The sequence below is a fragment of the Cebus imitator genome, unplaced genomic scaffold, assembly GCF_001604975.1.
Source record: "Cebus imitator isolate Cc_AM_T3 unplaced genomic scaffold, Cebus_imitator-1.0 Scaffold5, whole genome shotgun sequence".
NCBI classification, from domain to species: domain Eukaryota; kingdom Metazoa; phylum Chordata; class Mammalia; order Primates; family Cebidae; genus Cebus; species Cebus imitator.
In genome coordinates, this window is record NW_016107320.1 from 15621407 (window position 1) to 15642321 (window position 20915).

The 20915-nt window shown below is 51.7% G+C and overlaps 1 protein-coding gene, 1 long non-coding RNA gene and 2 pseudogenes across 2 annotated transcripts; all 4 read right to left on the bottom strand.

Moving 5' to 3' along the window:
• Nucleotides 1-1621: 1621 nt before the first annotated feature.
• On the bottom strand, nt 1622-2344 carry LOC119472443 (interferon-induced transmembrane protein 3-like). Its single transcript, XM_037741506.1, has one exon. It carries the CDS (start codon nt 2119-2121, stop codon nt 1720-1722), a length of 402 nt encoding a protein of 133 aa, XP_037597434.1. The 5' UTR covers nt 2122-2344; the 3' UTR covers nt 1622-1719.
• A 4955-nt stretch (nt 2345-7299) lies between these two features.
• On the bottom strand, nt 7300-11593 carry LOC108310291 (annotated as a pseudogene).
• A 1729-nt stretch (nt 11594-13322) lies between these two features.
• LOC108310298 lies at nt 13323-14459 on the bottom strand. The gene is made up of 2 exons (XR_001827701.2): nt 14154-14459; nt 13323-13667 (listed from the first exon to the last, which is right to left on the bottom strand). It is a non-coding gene; the product is annotated as an uncharacterized LOC108310298 (long non-coding RNA).
• A 1607-nt stretch (nt 14460-16066) lies between these two features.
• The window catches only part of LOC108309129, a 42465-nt pseudogene continuing 37616 nt past the window's right edge, over nt 16067-20915 (bottom strand).

Consider the following 20915-nt stretch of genomic DNA (forward strand, 5'->3'; position numbering starts at 1 on the left):
TTGGGTAGTTGCGTACCAATGAGTTCTTTATGAGTCCAGTGAGGCTTGGGAGATAGATACCAATATTTCCTTTAATTTGCACAGGCCAGATTATAAAACTGCCCTATAAGGGTAAACCTCTAGGGAAGGAACTTAATGCACATTAATCTGAAGAAGGTGGGGCCGCCTGGACGAGGCAATACCCTCAGGACCTGGGCCTTCTTCCCCAACTTTATTTTCCATTATAGGAAAATGCCTTTAGGGTTGTGAGGCCGGCCATTAAGTATTTGGGCCCTGGAACAGGTTTTACTATGATCTTCTAGATGGAAAAGTTCTACCAGAGACAGAGCTAATCCTAAGCAAGGCAAATTATACAGAAAACACAAATAGGCTTTTGGATTTCCCTGCTCAAGATTGTTTCTACCAGGAACTTGAACCAGCAGTCTCACAACTGCCAGCTCTATGCCTTAGCCCCTTTGCCATTTGGCCATTTTCGCTAAAAAACAATGTGGAGAGCTTCCTTAAGCCCCACCTGAATGAGAATGCTGCACGCTGAGGCGGTGCAACAGACCTGTGCCTGGAATTTGAACCCAGGTATTGGGGCGAAAGCCAGGCAGGGTTTGTAGCCAGTGGCTGTTTCTTCCTTCAACCGCTGTGTTTTTGTTTGTTTGTTTGTTTGTTTGTTTGTTTGTTTGTTTTCTTGAGACAGCATCTTGATCTGTCACCAGGCTGAAGTGCAGTGGAGCAATCTCAGCTCACTACAATCTCCACCTCCCGTGTTCAAGCAGTTCTCCTGCCTCAGCCTCCCCATAGCTGGGATTACAGGCGTGCGCCACCACACCCAGCTAGTTTTTTGTATTTTTAGTAGAGACAGGGTTTCACCATGTTGGCCAGGATGGTCTCGATCTCCTGACCTCGTGATCCACCCACCTTGGCCTCCCAAAGTGCTGGGGTTACAGGCGTGAACCACTGCGCCCCGCCAACCGCTGTTTTTTTGCTACACTACGAGAGAAAAAAAAAAAACTGCTTGCCGCTGTGATTTAAAAGCCAGGCCGCTGCGTTCCTGTTTGCCATGGCTCTGGGACCATGGGCGCACTCTGAGTCCCTTTTTTCACTGCTGCCTCCGACTGGGGAACTCGGGAGAGGCCTGCCTGGCTGTACCTCGCCGCCGCGCTCCGCGGTCCCCTGCAGGCTCCGGTTCCAGGTTCCACCCGGGCACGGGCTACACCTCGCTCCCCGCTGTTTTCCTCTCGCCCACAGCGCCGGTGACTGCGGCTTTTAACAGCCCGGCCCATCCCCGGGGCTGAGCTTTGGGCCGAACACACGGCTGGGACATGACAGTTTCTGCAGACAGCATCTGCTTGCCGCAGGCCGCTTACATCTGGGCTGGGCCCTGCCCGCACAGCCCGCACCGCAGCGCTGGTGTTCTTTCTTTCTTTCTTCCTTCTTTCTTTCTCTCTCTCTCTCTCTTTCTCTTCTTTTCTTTCTTTCCTTTCTTCCCTTTCCTTCTCTCTCTCTCTTTCTTTCTTTCTCTTTCTTTCTTTTCTTTTCCTTCCTTTCTCTCTCTCTCTCTCTCTCTTTCTTTTTTTCCAGGAACACGTGCACTTTATTGAACGCCATTGTAGAAAAGTGTGTGAGTCCTGATACAGGATGGGCTGGGGGCAGGGCGAGGAATGGAAGCTGGAGTACGTGGGAGACAGGTCACAGGCAGAGCCCCTGGCCGGGATGATTCCTCTGGATCTACTGATAGGCTTGCAGAATCAGTATTGGGATGATGATCAGCAGAATGGTCATGATAATGCCCAAAATCAGGGCCCAGATGTTCAGGCACTTGGCGGCGGAGGCGTAGGGCTGGGCCCGGGTCAGGTCGCCAACCATCTTCCCGTCCCTAGACTTCACGGAGCAGGCGAAAGCTGTGAAGCCCAGGCAGCGGGAGTTAATGAAGAGGGTGTTGAACAGGGACCCGACGTCGTGGTCTGGCACGGAGGTCTCGCTGTGGATGCGGATCACCGTGGATGTCGGGGGCGCAGGGTTGTGGGGCACCCCCGATGCAGCCACCTCTTGCTCCTCCTTAGGCATCTCATAGTTGGGGGGACGGTAGGTGCTGGCGGGAGTGAAGAAGGTTTGGACAGTGTGGTTCATGGTGTCCAGGGAAGCCCATCCGTGGTCGGGTTGCTGGGGTGCTTCTCAGTGGGCCCTCCCATTCCCCGTTAGTTTGGATTTCTCAACTCCGCTCCAGTGTTCTTAAAGCGACAGGCAGAATTCAAGTGAGAGGGTGTCGGATATAACTCACCACTCTGACATGCTTTCTTGGCTCCTGACTGCCTCCTCCTGGCTGGTTCGCCACTAATTGTTTCCGAGTTTTGGGGTGCAGGGGAGCACTTAGCTCCCCTGAAAGGATTTTTTCCAGGCTCTTGGTCTCTCACTTCCCCAAGAATGGGAGAGGGGACCACGGTGCCGTGCACTCACAAGTATGGAACTCCAAAGAGTTTTTACAGAAAGTGATTTATTTAGGCAGAGAGAAAAAAAGAAAGATGAGAGAGAAAGCTTCCACGAGGATTGTGGAAGGCGGCCCAAGTATGGAATCCTGGAGAGGAAAGCAGCTTCCACACTGAGTGGAAGGGGACCTCAGAGGGGGACATCCCTGACAGAGAGAAAGCTTCCACAAGGATGGTGGAAGGGGACGCAAAGAAGGAATCCAAGGAGGTGAGGAAGAAGGGGACTTTTAACCTCGGAGGAATTCCCACCTTCTCCAAGCCCCTTGGCCAACCAAAAGAGTTCCTGTAAACTTCCTCTGGAGTGATTGGCCTTTGGTCCTTTCCCCCGTGTGCGAAAATTTAAACAAAGACCTCTAATCCCTGGATGCAGAAAAGGGGGAGGGGGCAAGGTTATGGCGCTGGGAAGTTTTGGCCTTTGAAATTACGCCCCCTTGTGGACCCGGGAAGAGAATACCTTCCCTCAGAACCAGAGGGCCTTGGGTGGGGTGGGCACGCTGCCCGTATGGGGTGAGCAAAGAGGGAATTTCCAAACCCAAGAACTGGCAGACCCGGCAGAAACTGTTGGAGAGAGAACAGTTACTCGGGCTCAAGTCTAGAGATTAATTGTGATGTGCCTTGCTTTCTAGAATAATAAAAACAGTGTATGCCAGTAAAAAATAGAACGGGTGGTACTAATGGGATGTCGTTACGACACACACATATGTATGTATGTGTATACACACATATGCACACATGCACACAGATATGTGTATGTGTGTATTTACAACTGAGGCCAAACTGCTAGGTGACAACGCAGTCCTACTTTTCTACCTTCTCTTTTCTAACATCTTTCAAAGATGATTTTTTTAAAGATATTCAATTATTTTCAATAATTAAAAAAAATTTCAAACAGAATGAATATGCATGCTCAATTATTTATCAATACCATATTTTACATTTGGTTTTAAATAAGCAATGTGTTGTTAGATATTTTAACATTTTAGATGTGAAAGTGATCATTGCTGCTCCTCATTTTTAGAAGAGTGGATTTACAATATATGTATTTGTTGCAAGTTGTATATTTAAATTACTTAAAAATACATCTTCTTTGGTAATAGCTTTTAAAAATAAATTTGTGGCACATTAGAATGTTTTGAAGCAAAATTGCTTTTCAGTTTGTATTCTCTAAACACCAAAATTGTACTTTGAAGGATTAAAAAACTACAAGAATACTCATATTTGACCTATAAAATAAGTAACTTAGATGGAATAATTTGAATTTGGAAATTTCTTTATACACTAAATTTGAAGTATCAATGCCATTTTGTTTTTACAGATTTTCCTTGAAACATTATATTGGTTACTGAAAAGAGCTATGACCCTTTATGAAAGGATGATTTTAGTGATGCAACTTGTGTATGAGGTACATTAGGAAGCATTGATTCCTGTGCCCGTTCACTAAGATTTTATGAAACAACTTAAAACAGGGCCACAGTAAGTTCCAGGAGTGTGGTCAGGCATGCCTCCCTCCTCACTGGACCCACAAGAAGCTTTCAGGGTTCTGGGAGAAAGATGCCCAGGGTGCAGAGGCTGTCACAAGGGAAGAAGGGCCAGGGTGGGGAATCCAGCACAGGGGGCCTGGCCTCACAGGGGAGTGGGAGAAGATTTTCTGAGGAAGCTGTGTCCAAGCTGAGATCCTTCCTGTTCCACGTGCTCCAGTGCAAGGCCCGCAGGAGCCCCGTGAGCAAGGCCAACCTAGACCCTGCTTGGGGGATTCCCTTGACAGCGAGGGAAGGGCATGGCCAGGGGAGCTGAGGGCAGTCTCAGAAGGACGGCATCAGAGGCACTCTCACCGTTTCTATCATCAATGCCTATAGTTTTGTATCCGCATGGGGGTTGTGACTGGGTGATCTGGGGAAGGGTCTGTCAGCGGGTCAAGGGTCGCTCTAAATTGGATGTTGTCTGATGAAGGAGGCTTGTCTCCAAGTTGGACGCTGTCTGATGGAGGAGGCTTGTCGCTAAGTTGGATGCTGTCTGATAGAGGAGGTTTGTCAATTGTTCAGTGTCTCAAGCAATCTTACCTGGAAGAGGGCAGAGGACCGCCAGGAGAAAGCCGTTGCTGGTAATGAGTTAGATGCCGCTCATTTTAACCAAGTGAGTGCAGTGCTTGGTATTTTAGGGGGTGATAAAGTGACCTTGATATATTTTCTCTTGGAGGTCTATGTTAGAGTCACTGTGGGGTGGGGGTCTCTGTGGAGATCTCCATGTTGGTTTTGAAGGATCTCTGTGTGAGTCTGTGTCAGGGGTTTCTCTGCAGGGGGAGTCTCTCTGGGGGGTTTTCATGGGGGGTCTCAGTCAGCATCTCTGTTAGGGCCTCAGGGGGTCACTGTGGGGAATCTGAAAGTCTCTGTGAATATGGGGACCCTTTGGGGGTCTCTGTGGGAATCTTCGAGTGTGGGGCTCTACACGGGGTCTCCGTGGGGCTCCTCTGCTGCAGGTCCCAGGACCCTGTGTCCCATAAATGTTGGGCCCACACTGGAGCTGCCCAGGTCACCATCCCAGACAGGACTTGGCTCCAGCAGTAGCCTGGATGCCCAAAGGGACACCAGAGCCTGTTCCCAACAGGTGCCCTGCATGGGTTCCACAGGGCCTGGGGACAGGCCTGTCCCCTTGTCCTCAGCCTCCATCACCCCTACAGATATAAAGCTCTCCCTGGGCAGAAGGGCCCTGGGCACAGTCCTCTGGGGAGCTAGCTTTTGCCTGCTCAGCCCTTGCTCCTGCCTTCCCTGGGGATGCCCAGGAGGGACCAGCACCAGGACAGAGGGGGTGCAGGACCCTGCCCTGTGGGGACTGTCCCTGCCAACCATGTGACCAGATCCTTTGAGGCCCCATGTGTTCCCTGCCAGCACCTGGGCCTGGAGCCACAGATGTGCTGTGTGACCCAGGCCAGCCCTTGCCTTCGGGGTCCCCCTCCCCTGGGAGTGGCACTGGCCACTTTTGGTTGTAGCGGTTACCAGACTGCGAGGACCCTGGTTACAGCAGCGGGCAGCTTGTGGATCCTGCACTTGCGAACTTATGTTCATCTTCCCTGATTCTTCTCCCACCTCCCACCCTGGGCCTAAGGTCCCCTTTGCTGGTTCCTAACCACAGAGTCCCACCAGAGGGGCAGGCAGCAGCCCTGGGCGCCCCTGACATGCCAACCCCACAATCATTAGTGGGCTGGGAGGCTCGTCCTGGAGGCTGCTCTGGAGAGTGAGTCAGCAGACACCAGATGCGAACACGGGTGTTATCAAGGCTAAGCCACATGCTGGTGGGGTCCCGGTCCATCCCAGAACTAGCAGGAAGGGAAAGGCCTGGGGAAGATATCATCTCTTCCTCACCAGGAGATCAGGGAAGGAGCTGTCCCGCCTCTGACCCAGGGCCAGTACAGGACACCCCCACATTCCCAGGCTACCACAGGGCAGGGAGGCTGCTGGATCCATCACTCCTCCAGTCTGAGGGGAGCCTACCACCCCCTTGGTCCATGAGGCCCTTGCAGACCCAGCCCGTACAGCAGCACAGAGGTCACCTTGGTGAGAACGGGGGATGCAGTCAGCCGGAGCCAGGCAGGGTCTCCACAGGGTTTGCTGTCCTTCAAAGGCTCTGGGTGATGATCCAGTTTGGAAACCAGACACAGTGTGGGGACAGGGAGAAGAGGGGGCCCTCCACATCCCTGTCAGCTTCCTTCAGGCCCAGCTCTAGCCCTTCTGGAAGCCGCGCTCAGGAGGAGCGGACGCTGAGCCCTTTCCTGTACCCTAGCATGGCACAGATAGAAGCCACCACCTCTGCAGGGAAAGAAGGTGTATTGGGAACCCCTCTGTGGAAGTCATGAACACATGGGGGCTGTAATCACCCACGCAGCACAGGTTTGTTCTGTAGGTGTCCAGTTTTATTTGAGTAGAACCCGCTGTCTCCCCCAAGAGAGGTGTGAGAAGCCTGGTCTGGTTCAGGAGGACCTCAGTTCCTGCGGCTGTGGATGGGGCCGCCCGAGGTGCTTGCCACCCGTGGCCTGTGGTGGTGGTGACCAGCTGGGGACACAGGCTCCTTGGGACGTGGGGTCCAATTGCTGTCTCTGCTGCCCCTATTTTTGACATGACAGTCATGGCCCTTGGGGGTGGCTTTGGGGTAGCAGGTCAGAACGCACATCTCTCTGCTGTGTTCTTGGTGGCAGTAACCCCTGTGGCAGCAGGAATGCACATTGTCCTGGGAATGGAGGTCGCCTTTGTGGCGATTGACCTCTGAGGGACCACGTCCCTGCCGAAGCCCCAGTTTGTCCGCCAGGATTTGTCCCACAACTCTGATGATGGACATGCTGTCCATGAACAACCTTGCTGGGCCAGACTCGCGGCTCTGGACACCCACTGCCCCAGGCCTGCCTTTCTGCAGGACGTCTTCCTGCCCTGTGCCTTTTTTCCTGGGGGGTACACCCTGCAGACGGTGGCTGATCTGTCTCCGGAAGTTGCTTTCTGGTGGTGCCTGTCCCTTCTCCGGCTGAGGGTGGACGTATTTCCTTTCCTGTCTGTCTCCTATTTCCCTGGCATGGGCAGGGTGGCTCCTCCCACTGGCTTCTGAGGTCCTGGGTCTCTTAGTCCCATGTCCCGGCTCCCCTGGTCTGGGCCTCCTGCCTTGTCTGCAGAGCCCACTGCCTTCTGACTCTTCTGCGGGGCCTTCACTTTTGGGCTCCCAGGCTCCTGCTGCCCCGGGCCTTTCTCTCCCATCCATAGGAGGTCACGTAGCCCCTGGGAAGCTGTGGTGTTCTTACTGGACACACTCTGGAAAGTGGACAGAGGGGCCTGAGCAGGTGGCATGTCTGTGGTGGGGAGCATGTCCACGTGGCGGCCAGAAGGCACAGGCCTGTGGCGCCATCCTGGAGGAGGATGCCAGAGGCACGGCCTGGCAGCTGCTCCTCTGGATCCACCTGCATTATGAGCTCAATCTCACTGACCACCTGTGCTCTCAGGCACAGCTGCCCTGGATTCTCAGCAACACAGACTGTGGATACTGAGGGGTTACTAGTGGTCCCCAGAGCCCCTGATCTCCTCAGATCCACCTGAATGCTTCCAGAATTTGCCTTCACGCTGGCTTCCAAGGTGACTTCCCAAGTGGGAAGCTTCTCTTCCCCCACCTCCAGGGGCCCCAGGGCGTCCTTGGCACTTGCCCACAGGGACCCTACCTTGAGATCCTGCAGGGCTCTGCTACTACAGGAGTCTCCCAGGGACGTGCTCTCGCTCTCAGGCCATGGCTCATTCTCAGTCATTGCTGGACTCGGACTCGCCTCTAGGATGGTTTCCCCAGATCCTGGGACCATCTCCCTGTGCCAGGTTCTGCCCCCAGGGCTGCACGTGAGGGGCTGAGACCCCCTGTCCTCCTGTCCAGTTGGAGACACCTCTGATCGTCCATGGGTGTCAGCTGACTGGAACCCTCTCGGGGCCCTCTGGACTTCCTCCTGCTCAGGTGGTGGGGGAGGGAGAGGGCCACTCATGGTGTGGACTGACTTGCTTATTGTCCAGCTATCTCCTGGATGATTCTGGGGAGGTTTTCCCAGGAAAATGGCAACCTTGGCTACAGATTCAACCCGAGTCTCACAGGAGGCCAAGCGGGGACAGGTGGAGTGTGGAAGGGGCGGGGGCTGAGCCTCATGTGACTGGACGTTTATGGGCTTCAGGGACCGGAGGTCTAGACCCCACCTGTGCCTCACACGAAACCTTAAAAGATGTGCTTCCAGCATCTGCTGGTGCAGGGATGGAGGAAGGAAATCTCCTGAGAGGTGTTCACGTGGGCTTTCCCACCTCTCCTGGATGCCAGCTTCCCAGGGTCCTGGCAGGTGTCAGACTTGGGAACAGCACGTTTGGCCATGAGCCGGCAGCGATGCACAGGCATGGGTACCCAGCCCTCCTTGATCTCCCCCACCTTCCTGCCCAGATGGACTTGCAGCTTATTTTCCGGATGCTTCTTGTCTGGGTCCCCGGTTGCAGAACTTACTGATTGGTTCTTCCAGGCCCTCCTGAGGTCACCTTCTGCCTCCTGCTTGTCTTCCTCCAGAAGCTTCACTGAGGTTCTTCCTGAGCCTCTGGGTGGATCTGCTGGGATCCTCTCCAGCTTTTGCCCTCAATCCCGGCTTGGGTCTGGCTCTCGTTTGGACCTTAAGCACCCCTTCCCAGAGAACCTTCCAGAGCTCTTGAATCTTGTCTTCTGCCCATCCTCTCTGTGCTTCCCCGAAAACTCAGAAGGCTAGGAGGGCAGGCAGGCCTCCTGCGTGTCTTCTGCCTGATGCTGAGGACTCCGTGGGAATTCCCCCCAGGGTGGCCGTGGGTCTCCAGGTGGCCAGAATCTGCCAGGCGAGCCACGGGGCTGCTCCTGGTGGATGGCACTCCTTCCTCGCCACCAGTGCTCTAGGAGCTCAGGCCTGGTGGCAGCCCTGGAAAGGATGGGGGCTGACTTGGGGCTGTGGGGGGCCAGCCTCTCCTGGGGAAGGTGGGCAGTGAGTTCACTCAGGACAGCCTGAGACCTTTGGAGGAGAGAGGGCAAAACCCTCTTCCACTTTGGTTGCTTCTGCAAGGGCCATTCAAGATACTCCTTTCCAGTGGGGGTGGCAGAAAGGAGTATCCCAGCCCTCTGCTGGGATGTGAGGCAAGATGCCCCACAGCCCCTAATCTGGGGTGGAGAAGAGCACAGTAGGCTTGGGACACGGGGTGAGAAGTGGGCCTGGGTCTGGATCCCAGCCAGAGGCAGAGGCTGGGGCTGGGGCCTGGCTGAAGTGAAAGGTTGAGGCTGGGCCACGTGGTGGGGCTAGGGTGGTGCCTGGGGAAGTTGTGAGGATGTCTCAACCTCAGGTTCACGTGGAAGAGAAGTGGCAGCTTCATGGAATGATACCGTTTCTGTTTCCTGAGGAAGCCTCCTTCGAAACCAAGGCCGCGGCCACCAGGAACTCACTGTTGAAAGAGGGGAGGTCCCAGAAGAGCTGGCTGCATTTCTGCTGAAAGTGGTCCCCCATGGCCGTGGCATCAGAGACCTGCTGCGGACTGGGCGGCTCCTGTGATTGGGCTGTCTGGTTCCAGAAGGCATCGGGCATCGTGGCGTCCCACTCCTTCCGCAGTGGTGTCATCTGCGGGCAGTCTGCCCCCTTCCCTTCTTTCTCCTGCCGCAGCTTCATCACTGCCTTCTTGGTGATGACAGTCTCCAGCAGCTTCTGCAGGTCAGGGTGGATGAATGTGCACTCACCTGCCTCCGTCTGCCTGGGTGTGGGGTCTCCCCAGAAGGAAGCCTCTGTGGGGGTGGTTGGGAAGATGCTGTTGCTGGAATTTGCCATGTGAGCAGGTGGAGAGGCCCCACATGGTGGCAGCCTCCTTACACTAGGAGAGGTCCCCGGTGGGCTCACTGGAGCGCCCAAGTCCAGAGATCACCGTGGTTGGAGCCGGCGGCCGCTGCTGGTGTGGAGGGGAGCTGTGGGGGCCGGGGTGTGTTGTGGAGCCACAAGGAAGTCCAGCCAGGCTGGAGGCACGTGGGGGTGGAGAGGAGGCCTATAGGGCTGTGGCGAAGGAGGAAGAAGCACATGTGGCTGGGTTGCAGGGCGTTTTAGGGGAGGCAAGATCTCTGATGGCCTGGCAGCACTCAGGGTTGAGTGTAATCCAAAAGGCTCTGAGGAGGTCGTCGGGCCTGGTGACAGCGTGGAGGCCAGAGGAGCCAGGGAAGCTGGTGGGGACTAGCTGGCGGGAGGTGGGTCTTGCATACATTTCCCATGCGGCTGGGGACCCTGAGCAGGCGCTGGTTTGCACACGTCACCCGGGGTGTCTCCACCTAAGGGCGGATGGGAGCTGCCCTCACCCTAGAGCTTCCTCAGGTGGCTGCAGGAGACAGCAGGCACAGGCTGCAGCCAGGGGCAGGGGGTCCCCAGGCCGGGAGGGCTGGCACCTGGGGCCCACAGCCCTCCACCTCCCCAACGGCTGGCTTCACAAAGCTCTGCCTGCAGTTTACCGCCTCTTCTTTATCCTCTTCTGTCGCTTTTTCAGTCTCCTTGATTGTAATCTCCCTGACGCCCCCATGTTGTCCGTGAATCCTTCCAGGGATAGGCGGGGACGTTTAGCGGGTGAGGGCCCCACGTCTCTCTCCCACCTCCATTGCTCAGGAGGGACCAGTGGCAGCTGCTGGGGTTGCCCTGACCGTTTTGGTTGTCGGGAGCTGTGGCTGGCAGCTCTGGGTGGTGAAGAGCTGCTTGCTCCTAGAGCTTCAGCATGCTTGCGCTGGGCCTCCTTCCCCGCCAGCTTCAAGCCTGAGGACCTGGGCAGGTTGCCTTTCCCCAGCACCTGAGAGGCCGCCTTGTCTGGCCAATGGGAGCAGCCGGGAACCGGGCCAGGGAGCACTGCTGGAGCTGGGTCAGGCTTCCCAAAGCGAAGGACGCCTCTTGCAGAGCTGTGTGCGCGGGGCTCTCCATGGCCCTGGGAGCGGAGGCTCACCGCAGGTACAAGGGCCTTGCCAGACCTGTTTGTTTCTGTCAGGCTCCTGCTATGGACATTTTCCTTTAAGGCCCTGGGACTGCAGTCGAGGGAAGCGAGCTTTCCCTGAGTCTCCAGGGGCCTCGAGGTGGATGCTGCTCCCCCATTGCTAGATGGGCCCCCTTTCTCCTCCTCCTGCCCCTGGGTCTCTACCTGATCGTCCACCTCCATTGGTTCTTCCGGCTCTTCTTCTGCCCTCGCCTCCGTCTTCGGGATCGGGGCCAGCACTTGTAGCGAAGGCAGTTTCAGGGGAAACTTCAGTCTTAGACGAGGGATCCTGACGGTCCTGTCGCGTGCGAAGTGGTGTGGAGACAGCACGGGTTTCTCCCTGGAGAGGGGCCTGCAGACCAGAGGAGGCAGGTCCCGCAGATTGGCGCTCGAGTTCGGGATCTTCCAGCTGACTGGAAAACAAGGCCTAAGATCTCGGGGATAGTTGAAGAATCGAGAAGAGCGTAGGACTCCCCGGGCAGGCACACACGCAGGAGCTGCGGGGTGAACCCGGTGAGCCGAAAAGTCCTCATGGACAGGAGGGGACCATTGCGGTTGCCACCGCTGCCGGCGCCTGCGGTGGAGCCAGCTACGAAATCTGCTGAATAGATTTCCCATACTGCACCAGTTGTGCACGGACAGAAATCACAGTCAGAAATGGAGAGGGTACTCCTGAGTCACCCACTAGTCTGTGGCTGGGTGGGGCACTGGGCAGCTGGACTCTTATGACTTCTCAATGGGGCTGGTGACAGAGCAGGGTGTGGGGCAGTGCACAGGAGCCCAGCAAGAGCACCTACAGGTGGAGTCAAAGGGCACAGGGCGAGGCTCCCCACCCGTCTAGCTGGACTCTCTAGCCCCAGGGACGTCCTGCTCCTCTGGGCAGGTGTGTGGCCCTGGAGGGCCCCGCTGTGGGGCTGTGGGGCATGCGGGGCTGATCTACCAGAGCCCTTCCCACCTGGTGCCTGGTCCAGGCTCTGGCTGGCACCCAGTGGCCATGTCTTGGCTGGCCTTGTCCCCTGGGTTACAGTGCCAGACCCTGCTGGAAGCAGAGCTCAGGACTAGCCAGATCCAGCCAGGCTCCCCTAGGGCCTCAGTGCCTCTCTGCCGCCTGGAGCCAGGCCCGCCTTCTCCGTTGCGGTCCTGGCCTCTCCAGGCAGATTTCAGGAGAGGATACATGCCCTGGCTTGACTGGCTGCCGCCCCTTACCACTTCCCTTCCTGGCAGGCAGGGTCTCCACACAGCTCCAGATCACCCCACGCAGAGGAAACTGGGCCCCAGCACCTGCCCCGGGAAGGGCTGATGAGCCAGGGACGGGGCCTATCTCCCGCAGAGCCCTCGCCCCTCTCCTGAGCCTGTCCTCGCCACTAAGCCCGGTGTTGGTTTGTGTCCTGAAGCCTCCTGCCCACCCCACAGATGGCCTGGGAGCTGGGCAGGGAATCCTCTGCGCACTCTCACCCCACCTGCCCTGCCCTGCCCTGAGGGACCATGAGATTTCCCATCACAGAAGCGTCTCTCGTTCCTTAGGAAAAGTGGAAACGAGGGGAGGAAAACAAGAGAGAATCTTTCTCTGCGGGGCAGGGGTGAGGGTGGGTCACTGGGGAGGTGGGGGAGTAATAGGAAGAGGAGCCCCAGGGCACACACCCCAGTGAGGATAAGATCCATCACCCAAGGAGTGGAGCTGGGGCTCAGCCACGTGGCACTAGGGCTCTTCAGACAAAAGAGCATTTTTTTCATCTGAAGTGCACTGTCTCGTCTTCAAGCAACTGAGCCTTGGGCATCCCCTTTGGGACTAGGGACTGGGGCCCAGGCCTGCATCACATAGCTGGGGCTTCCTCCTCACAAAGGGCTCCTGGGTGCAGGGGAGGGGCAGTGGGAGGAGGGTGCTGAAGCACAGCCCCTCCCTTAGATCCCAGCCCTGGGTCCCTCCACCCCCCTGGGTCTACCAGGTCCTACTCCAGCAGCTCACCCTGTCAGAGACAGGCCTGGGTCCGTTTTCTATTCTGTCCCCTGGGACACCGGTGTCACCTTGTTCTCCTTGTCCCCTTAGAGATCTAGGCCTGAGCCCATCCATTTCATAGCCTTTGAAAATCTGAAATTCTCCCAGGAATTCAGGTTGTTTCCTAAGGATTATTTCAGAATCTCCTCTTTTCTCGTAATTTCCCCACACCGTACGTTTTCTACTTTCATCAACCCGGAATAGAGCTTTGAAATTCACAGAACTAAAAAGTATAATGAAAATGCAAACAAACCTCCAAATGACATTTTTTTAATTAGGAACATAATTTTGAGTTACCCAATGAAGGAGCTTGCTGTAACAAAACCACAAAACCACAAACTCTTTGACAAATTATGTTCAAAACAAGAATTAAGCCTTTACTTATTTTCTTTAGATCTTTTGTATGTTGCCCTGATCCATTTCTTCTTACTCTGCCCCAAATACAGTCCTCACTGTCCTGGGTTTTGGAACATGTGCGCTCCCACCATAAGCCAGGAGTGGCTTGGGATGACCCGAGGTCCAGCTCCTGTGAGTCAAGAGCGGGTCCGGGCACCCCATGCTTGGCTCAAGTCCAGCGTTCAGCGGCCTCTTCTGATCTCACTCATGTCCTCCATATAAATTGATTGCTTCACGCCATGTCCTGTCATTCACCTCCTGCCCGCTCCAGACCCCTGGGGCCTGATGTCTGGCCTGTACCTGATAGGAAGGATGCTTTGAGCCCTGGAGGAAGTGTTCTCATTATACTATTAGACATCTTTTGAAAGCAGACACTCAGGATTAGAGATTGCACTGTTTAATCGCTATGTGATAAATTTATGTAATACTTGAAAAGTGTTCTTGAAAATAATGTGCATCTTTGTCATGCGTTCTATATAGCCTCAATGGGAGTGAGACCATCTGAGTTTATTTGGGTCTGTTCTCATGAATGTGCACTTCAAGAGCATATCTTCTGTCTACAGTCTCTTCCTTTATGATATTGTCACTGGGGAGGTGTGACAGTCCCTGACACTCCCTAATGTGGTCAACTGGGTTAACTGGCAAGAGTGGAGACCCCAGGGATGCCTGCTAGGATCATTGAGAAGCATGGGGGTCCTAAGTTCTACTTCATTTGTAGGTGCCCTAAGCCTGAGAAGTGGGTCTCGCCTTGACTACATGATTGGGCTTGGGCACACAAGGAATCACCTGCCATCAGGCCACCGCCAGCTCACTAGGTGCACTCTGTGTGAGGAGCAGGGACTGGAGAGCCGAGGCAACGGGTCTCATTAATTCCCCATTTAGGGAAGATATTTGTTTTAGGTTCCATTCCTCCTCAAACCTGATGCTCTCCTTTCCGGATAAACAGAGGAGTGCATAGGTGTGGGGTTTCTCAGGCCCTGGTGGACTGTGTCCACGTCGCCATCCATGTGCCTCTCTTTCCTCCTCCACTCTGTGGGCTCAGCTCTCAACTGTTGTTCATCCAATCGCCCATCCACCTGCCTGCTGCAGCGAGCCAGCCACGTGCTCCTGCTGCTGCCAGGGAAATGAGCCTCAAGGCCCTTCCTTGACACCCCCCACCACACACACACTTCAGACACAGTGGCGCCCACAACAGACCCCTGGGGGCTCTGGTGGGACACCACACATACTTCCGAAGAACTGGGCCTCTCATCTCACCTGGGCCAACCTGGGAGCCTTCTTTTGCCTTCCTGCCTTTGTCATTTGTATTTTACTACGGACAATTGCTGTTCCTCGTGGTCCCTGTAGGACCATCCTTCCTGCATTCCACAGGTTCCTGGTGCTCAGGAGGCATCTCCAAGGTCCTGGGAATCTTTCTGGGCTCTGATATGGACTGGAATCGCAGCTTTGGTCTCCGCCACATTTCCACTGCAGGGAAGCAGAGGGAGGAGGAAGAATTCATTAGAAAATGAGAGCGAATTTCTCTTTGGAAGAGCAGCTTCCCCTACCCACCAGTCTCTGATCACTCCTTAAGCATTTAAAATAAACAAATACACCTACACAGACATTTCCTAGTGTGAAGCTTAGCTTCCTGGAAATACCTCTCAGGTTGCATACACATGAAATTCATGCACCTCAGCTGCACAGCCTTATCACAGTCAATGGCAGTCTGCCTCAGTAGAGGCCTTGAGGTACGTTTCATAGTGTGTGTGTTTTTTTAATATATTTATAAATTTTATCCCAAAAATACATATAAATGAAAACCTGCTCTTCAAATGCAGGGAGGCCTTTGCCTAACATTGTCATATGAAAATCAGTATTAGCTCTTTAACACACAATTTACATATATACATACACACATACACACATACATACATACATACACGCTATATGTAAGCAGCTAACGCTTTTCTACTTACACATATTCCTCTGGTGGAAAACTAGGAAACTAGGAAATTCCCCTGCTTTCCAGCCTTGGGAAGGTAAATACAACCTCTCTGAACAATCTTTTGAAGGACAAAATGTGTAGAAACACGTAAACAACACAACCTGCTTTAGACATATACACGTTATCAAACTATGGACCCTGTCACATGAGTGACAGTGTATTTCTCAGAGAGAAAAAAAGGAGATAACATTTGAATAAAAACACGAAACTGAAGTACAGTTAATATGATCAAAATTGTTATGTACATGCTCCATGGAGAAATCAGGAATTCTCTCAAAGAACAGATCCATGGCCAATTTCAGTCATTTGTGACGCTGAATCAACACCCATTGGTAGCAACCGCAATCCTTCTGTACAGTCATGGGCTTAAGCAGGGGCCATAAAGCATCTGTTTAAGTTAAACAGTCAATAATGCTTACTGACTGCGTACATTCGCACCCCCACCCCCAAAACACTAAGTGCAAAATCAACTTCTACGCTCAAGAGCTCAACCAGGTCAAAGCTTTGGTATATACTGGAGTTGTTTGGTGATAACTAAAGCTTAGTAAGATTCTCTGCTCAGGGGTTTGCCACAAAAGAAAAACACCTGGTCCACAAAGCTTAACATCTCTATAAATAAAGTAACTCTACAAAGAGAACAAGCCAGGATTTCCCCTTAACCAAGGGTTCATCGTTTCCTAGGCAGCAGTTCTGAAAACACCAGCTTCCACAAGGCTTCTACTAAAACATGATGTGCTGTCATCGGTGAGACTGTCTTGAAAACAAATGCCAGCAGGCATGTGGCCAACGTGCCACAGAAAAAAAATTAACAAAACATTAGTCAGTGTATTTAAATGGTAACACAATCGGGTCAGCAACATAGGAAAAGATTTAAGGCAATAAGAGGCATTACAGAGAGCACTGTGGCTCTCTGAGTCAGTCAGATCCTTCCAAGAAGGAAAGCCTGTCTCAGTTTGTGTTCTTAGTTTGCTAGCTGTCAGACACTTCTTCCTCCTTCTCCTCATCCTCGTTGTCTTTCCTGTCTATTTCAGAAGTGTCTGAGGACTCATGGAGCAAGACGTATTCTCTGCTACTGAACCCAAATTTGAGTACATCCTTTTCTTTTAGTTCATAGTATATCTGTGGCTCAATACGTTTGTTGTTTAAGAAAGTTCCATTGCCTGAGCCAAGGTCACTGATGTAGGGCTTCACTCTTCGGCCAACCGTGCCATCAGCACGGGTATATTCCACAAGCCAATGTTGAAAGACCACATGCTGCTTTGAACAAGAAGGGCGAATGTCTTGTTCAAAGCGAATGGATCGGAATGTCTGCAACACGGCGGTGTCCACCGAGTAGGTATGCACTCTGTCGATGTATGTACATGACTGGCAGCACCTCATCATTTTTAAACAGGTGGAGACGCCACTATTTTCTGGGGATATGTGTGTGCTTCTGGGGGCTCTCTATATTTAATGACTACACCCCAGAAAGTGTTGGTGTCCTCAAGAAGCGCCCCAGAAAGTTCAAAGCTTGGTTTTTCTTTAACAGGCACCTCTTTTTCTTTGTTGCTGCCACCAGGCCAAGGAAACAACTCCTGAGACTCACTGTCCCCACCACCAGTGTCACTCCTCTGGCGATGCTCCCCGCCTGGCATTACAAAACTCCCACTCGTCTTCCTGAGCCTGCAGGTTCTGAGTGTCTCCATCCAGTCCCTGACCCTGCCCACTCCCAGGCCTCCCGTTAGACGTTCTCCTTCGGTGGGAATGGCCCCGGTGTCTGTCCCGGTCACTCTTCCTAGCTCTCCTATGTTCCCGTTCCCACGGTTCCCTGTGCTGCCAATCCTCCCGTCCTACCTGGCGATGATCCTCACGCTCCTGCTTCACTCTGACTGTTGAGTGGTGAGGACTTTGGGTCCTCTTACTCCGAGCAGACTTGCTTCTTCTCCCTGGGGACTTGTTTTTCTTTTTGGGTGGGGACCAGCCAACTCCTCGGGCTCGGTTCCCACAGTGGCCCAGGCGGCCCGGCTCGCTGGCTACCGCCCAGCGGTCCAGACAACAGTGGGCAGGAGGAGCGGCTTCTGGGCTCTCTCACGAAACCACGAACTCCCTGATGGTAGAGAGTGTCTCGGCTTAATTTCTCTCTTTAAGATAATTGGGGTGTACAGTACAGTGGGCAGAGGGATCGGTGGTGGGGGTCCCCAAGACTACCCTCAGGTTCAGGGACACTTCAGAAAAACTGGCAGAATTCAGAAAAGCTATTCTACACATGGTTATAGTTCATGACAGCGAAAGGACACAGAGGACAATCAGCAGAAGTAAAGAGCACATTAGTCAGGCCAGGCACGGCGGCTCACGCCTGTAATCCCAGCACAGTTTTGCTCTGTCGCCCAGGCTGGAATGCAGTGTCCTGATCTTGACTCACTGCCACATCAGCTTCCAGGGTTCAAGTAATTCTCCTGCCTCGGCCTCCCAAGTAGCTGGGAGTATAGGCACGTGCCACCATGCCTGGCTAATTTTTGTATTTTTAGTAGACGGGGTTTCATCTTCACCATGTTGGCCAGCTGGTATCGAACCTCTGACCTCAGGTCATTCATCCACCTCGGCTTCCCAAAATGTTGGGATTACAGTCGTGAGCCACCATGCCTAGCCTGGGTTTCTTTATAAACATGTCTTTAACATTTTACCACCTTGGAAATTTTTTTCTTTTTACTATAAAAAGCATATACCTCTAGAAATTATGAGATGATATATTCATAAAATGTGCTAATCTGCTACAAAATGCCGGCATATGACAAACAATTCACAACTGTCTACTTCCTAGTTTTCTCTGCAAAATAAACGTTATGGATAAAAATTATATGTAAATGAAACTACTAGAAATAAGGGTGAAAAGAAACAGATTTGAGAGAGGGCCCAGTGGTTCACACCTGCAATCCCAGCACTTTGGGAGCACTAGGTGGACAGATCACCTGAGGTCAAGAGTTCAAGACCAGCCTGGCCAACATGTCTGGCCAACATGGTGAAACCCTGTCTCTACTAAAAATACAAAAATTAGCCAGGCATTGTGGCACATGCCCCCAGCTACTTGGGAGGCAGAGGTTGCAGTGAGCCAAGATCATGCCATTGCACTCCAGCCTGGGCAATGAGAGGGAAACTCCATCTCAAATAAACAAAACAAACAAACAAAAAACAACTTTGTATGTTATGCAAAGGATACAAGGAATGTAAGATGGGTTTTCGTTAAGGGAAAAAGAGTATTTTTTCCTAAAGTGATTGTAATAGTGGTTATTTAAAGATTGTGCTAGAAGAAGAAAGAGAAAAGTATACAATTAAATGGATAAAGAGAAAGAGAAAAGAGAAGGAGAATCTTACCTCACGTGGTCAAGCTGATCAAGATGAAGCGGATTTACTTATAAGGTATTAGAATGAGCCTTAATGTCAATAGTGCACTGATGCAAAATTAGAGTTTGGCTTTCTCTCTCTTAAAAATGACAATATGGGCTGGGTGCAGTGGCTTAGACCTGTAATCCCAGCACTTTGGGAGGCTGAGGCAGGTGGATCACCCAAGGTTGGGAGTTTGCAACCAGCCTGGCCAACACAATGAAATCCTGTCTCTACTAAAACACAAAAAGTTAACCAGGTGTGCTGGTGGGCGCCTGTAATCCCAACTACTCAGGAGGCTCAGGCAGGAGAATCACTTGAACCTAGGAGGCAGAGGTTGTGGTGAGCCAAGATCATGCCACTGCACTCCAGCCTGGGCAAGAAAAGAGAAACTACGTCTCAAAACAAAAAACAAAAACAAACAAACAAAAAAAGACAACATATTTTGGAATTATTAGTCTGCTTCTAATAAATGGTCATAATAGATTTTCTTTACTTTTTAAATAATCCATCTAGGAAATAGATTCTGTGTTTTATCAGAATAATTGGTTGTGTTATCTTTATCATCTCCTCAATTATTTAAAAGGAGTGAATTTTCTCCCTTTTAAAAGCTAGGCTTTGGGGCTGGGTGCAGTGGCTCACATCTGTAATCCCAGCACTTTAGGAGGGCTAGGTGGGAGAATTACCTGAGACCAGGAGTTTGAGGTTACAGTGAGTCAAAATCACACTACTTCACTCCAGCGTGGGCAACACAGACCCCTGTCTCAAAAAAAAAATAAAAAATATAAATCTAAGCTTTTTTAAAAAAAAGCCATGCTGCCTTCTATAGTTACCTTTAAAATATTTTATTTTCCCTTTGGTTAGATATTATTTCACGGTGACCTACGATCCTATGTAAACAACCGTTCAAACCTTTTGACATTTTGACAACTTGTGATATTTTGCCTTCCCAAAACCGAATCCTAAGTTAAATCTGTATCTCAGACTGACAGATTTCTCAGGGGGGTTCCAGAAAATCTCAAAGGATTTGTTTTTTCACCTTTAAAAAGAAGAATGTTTGAAAATCATTAGTTTTCCTGATATGTTAAATTACATGAAAATCTTTGTTAAATAAGAAACGATACTTAATCTTCCTTGTGTTGTGTTTGCATGAGAAAATATTATTAATACAAACAATTTAGGCATGCTATAAAATACCTGGAAATGTATTAATTTTTTCGCCACGCATGATCATTCTTCATGCTGCTTTGCCTGATAGTAGAAAATAATGATGTAATTGTCAGCAAAAAGCATCAAACTGTGTAAAATATTTTAAGAGATTTATTCTGAGCCAAATATAAGTGACCATGGCCTATGACCGCCCTCAGGAGGTCCTGAGAACATGTGCCCAAGATGGTCGAGGTACAGCTTGATTTTATACATTTTAGGGAGGCATGCGACATCTCATACATTTAAGAAATACATTGGTTTGGTCCAGAAAGGAGGGACAACTCAAAGCAGAGGCTGAGAGGAAGCCTCCAGGCTATAGATAAATTTAAACATCTTCTGATTGACAATTGGTTGAGTTTGTCTAAAGACCTGGGATTGACAGAAAAGAAATGTTCAGGTTAAGATAAAAGTTAGTGAAGACCAAGGTTCCTTTGAAGTCTTATAATGGCTGCCCTTAGAGACAATAGATGACAAATGTTTCCTATTCAGATCTGAGTCATTTCACAATGTGTATAGAATCAGATATGACCAGACAGTTTCATGGCACTAAGGTTGACTTGATGGAGCCACTATTCACAAAGATCTCTGGCAAATATCAGCATGGTACATGGCTTGTGGTATTCCCAGAATTCCAGGTGAGTAAGGAAGGCCACTTCCTGGCAGGCCAAAAAATGCCCCTTGGTTTTTGATGTATGAAAAATAAAAATAGGCCAGGGGCAGTGGCTCACACCTATAATCCCAGCACTTTGGGAGGCCAAGGAGGGTGGGTGGCTTGAGGTCAGGAGTTCAAAACCAGCCTGGCCAATGTGGTGAAACTCCCTCTCCACTAAAAATATAAAAATTAGCTGGGCATGTGGCTGGAGCCTGTAATCCCAGCTACTCAGGAGGCTAAGGCAGGAGAATGGCTTGAACCCAGAAAGCAGAGCTTGCAGTGAACTGAGATTGCACCATTGTACTTCAGCCTGGGCAACAAGAGCAAAACTCTGTCTAAA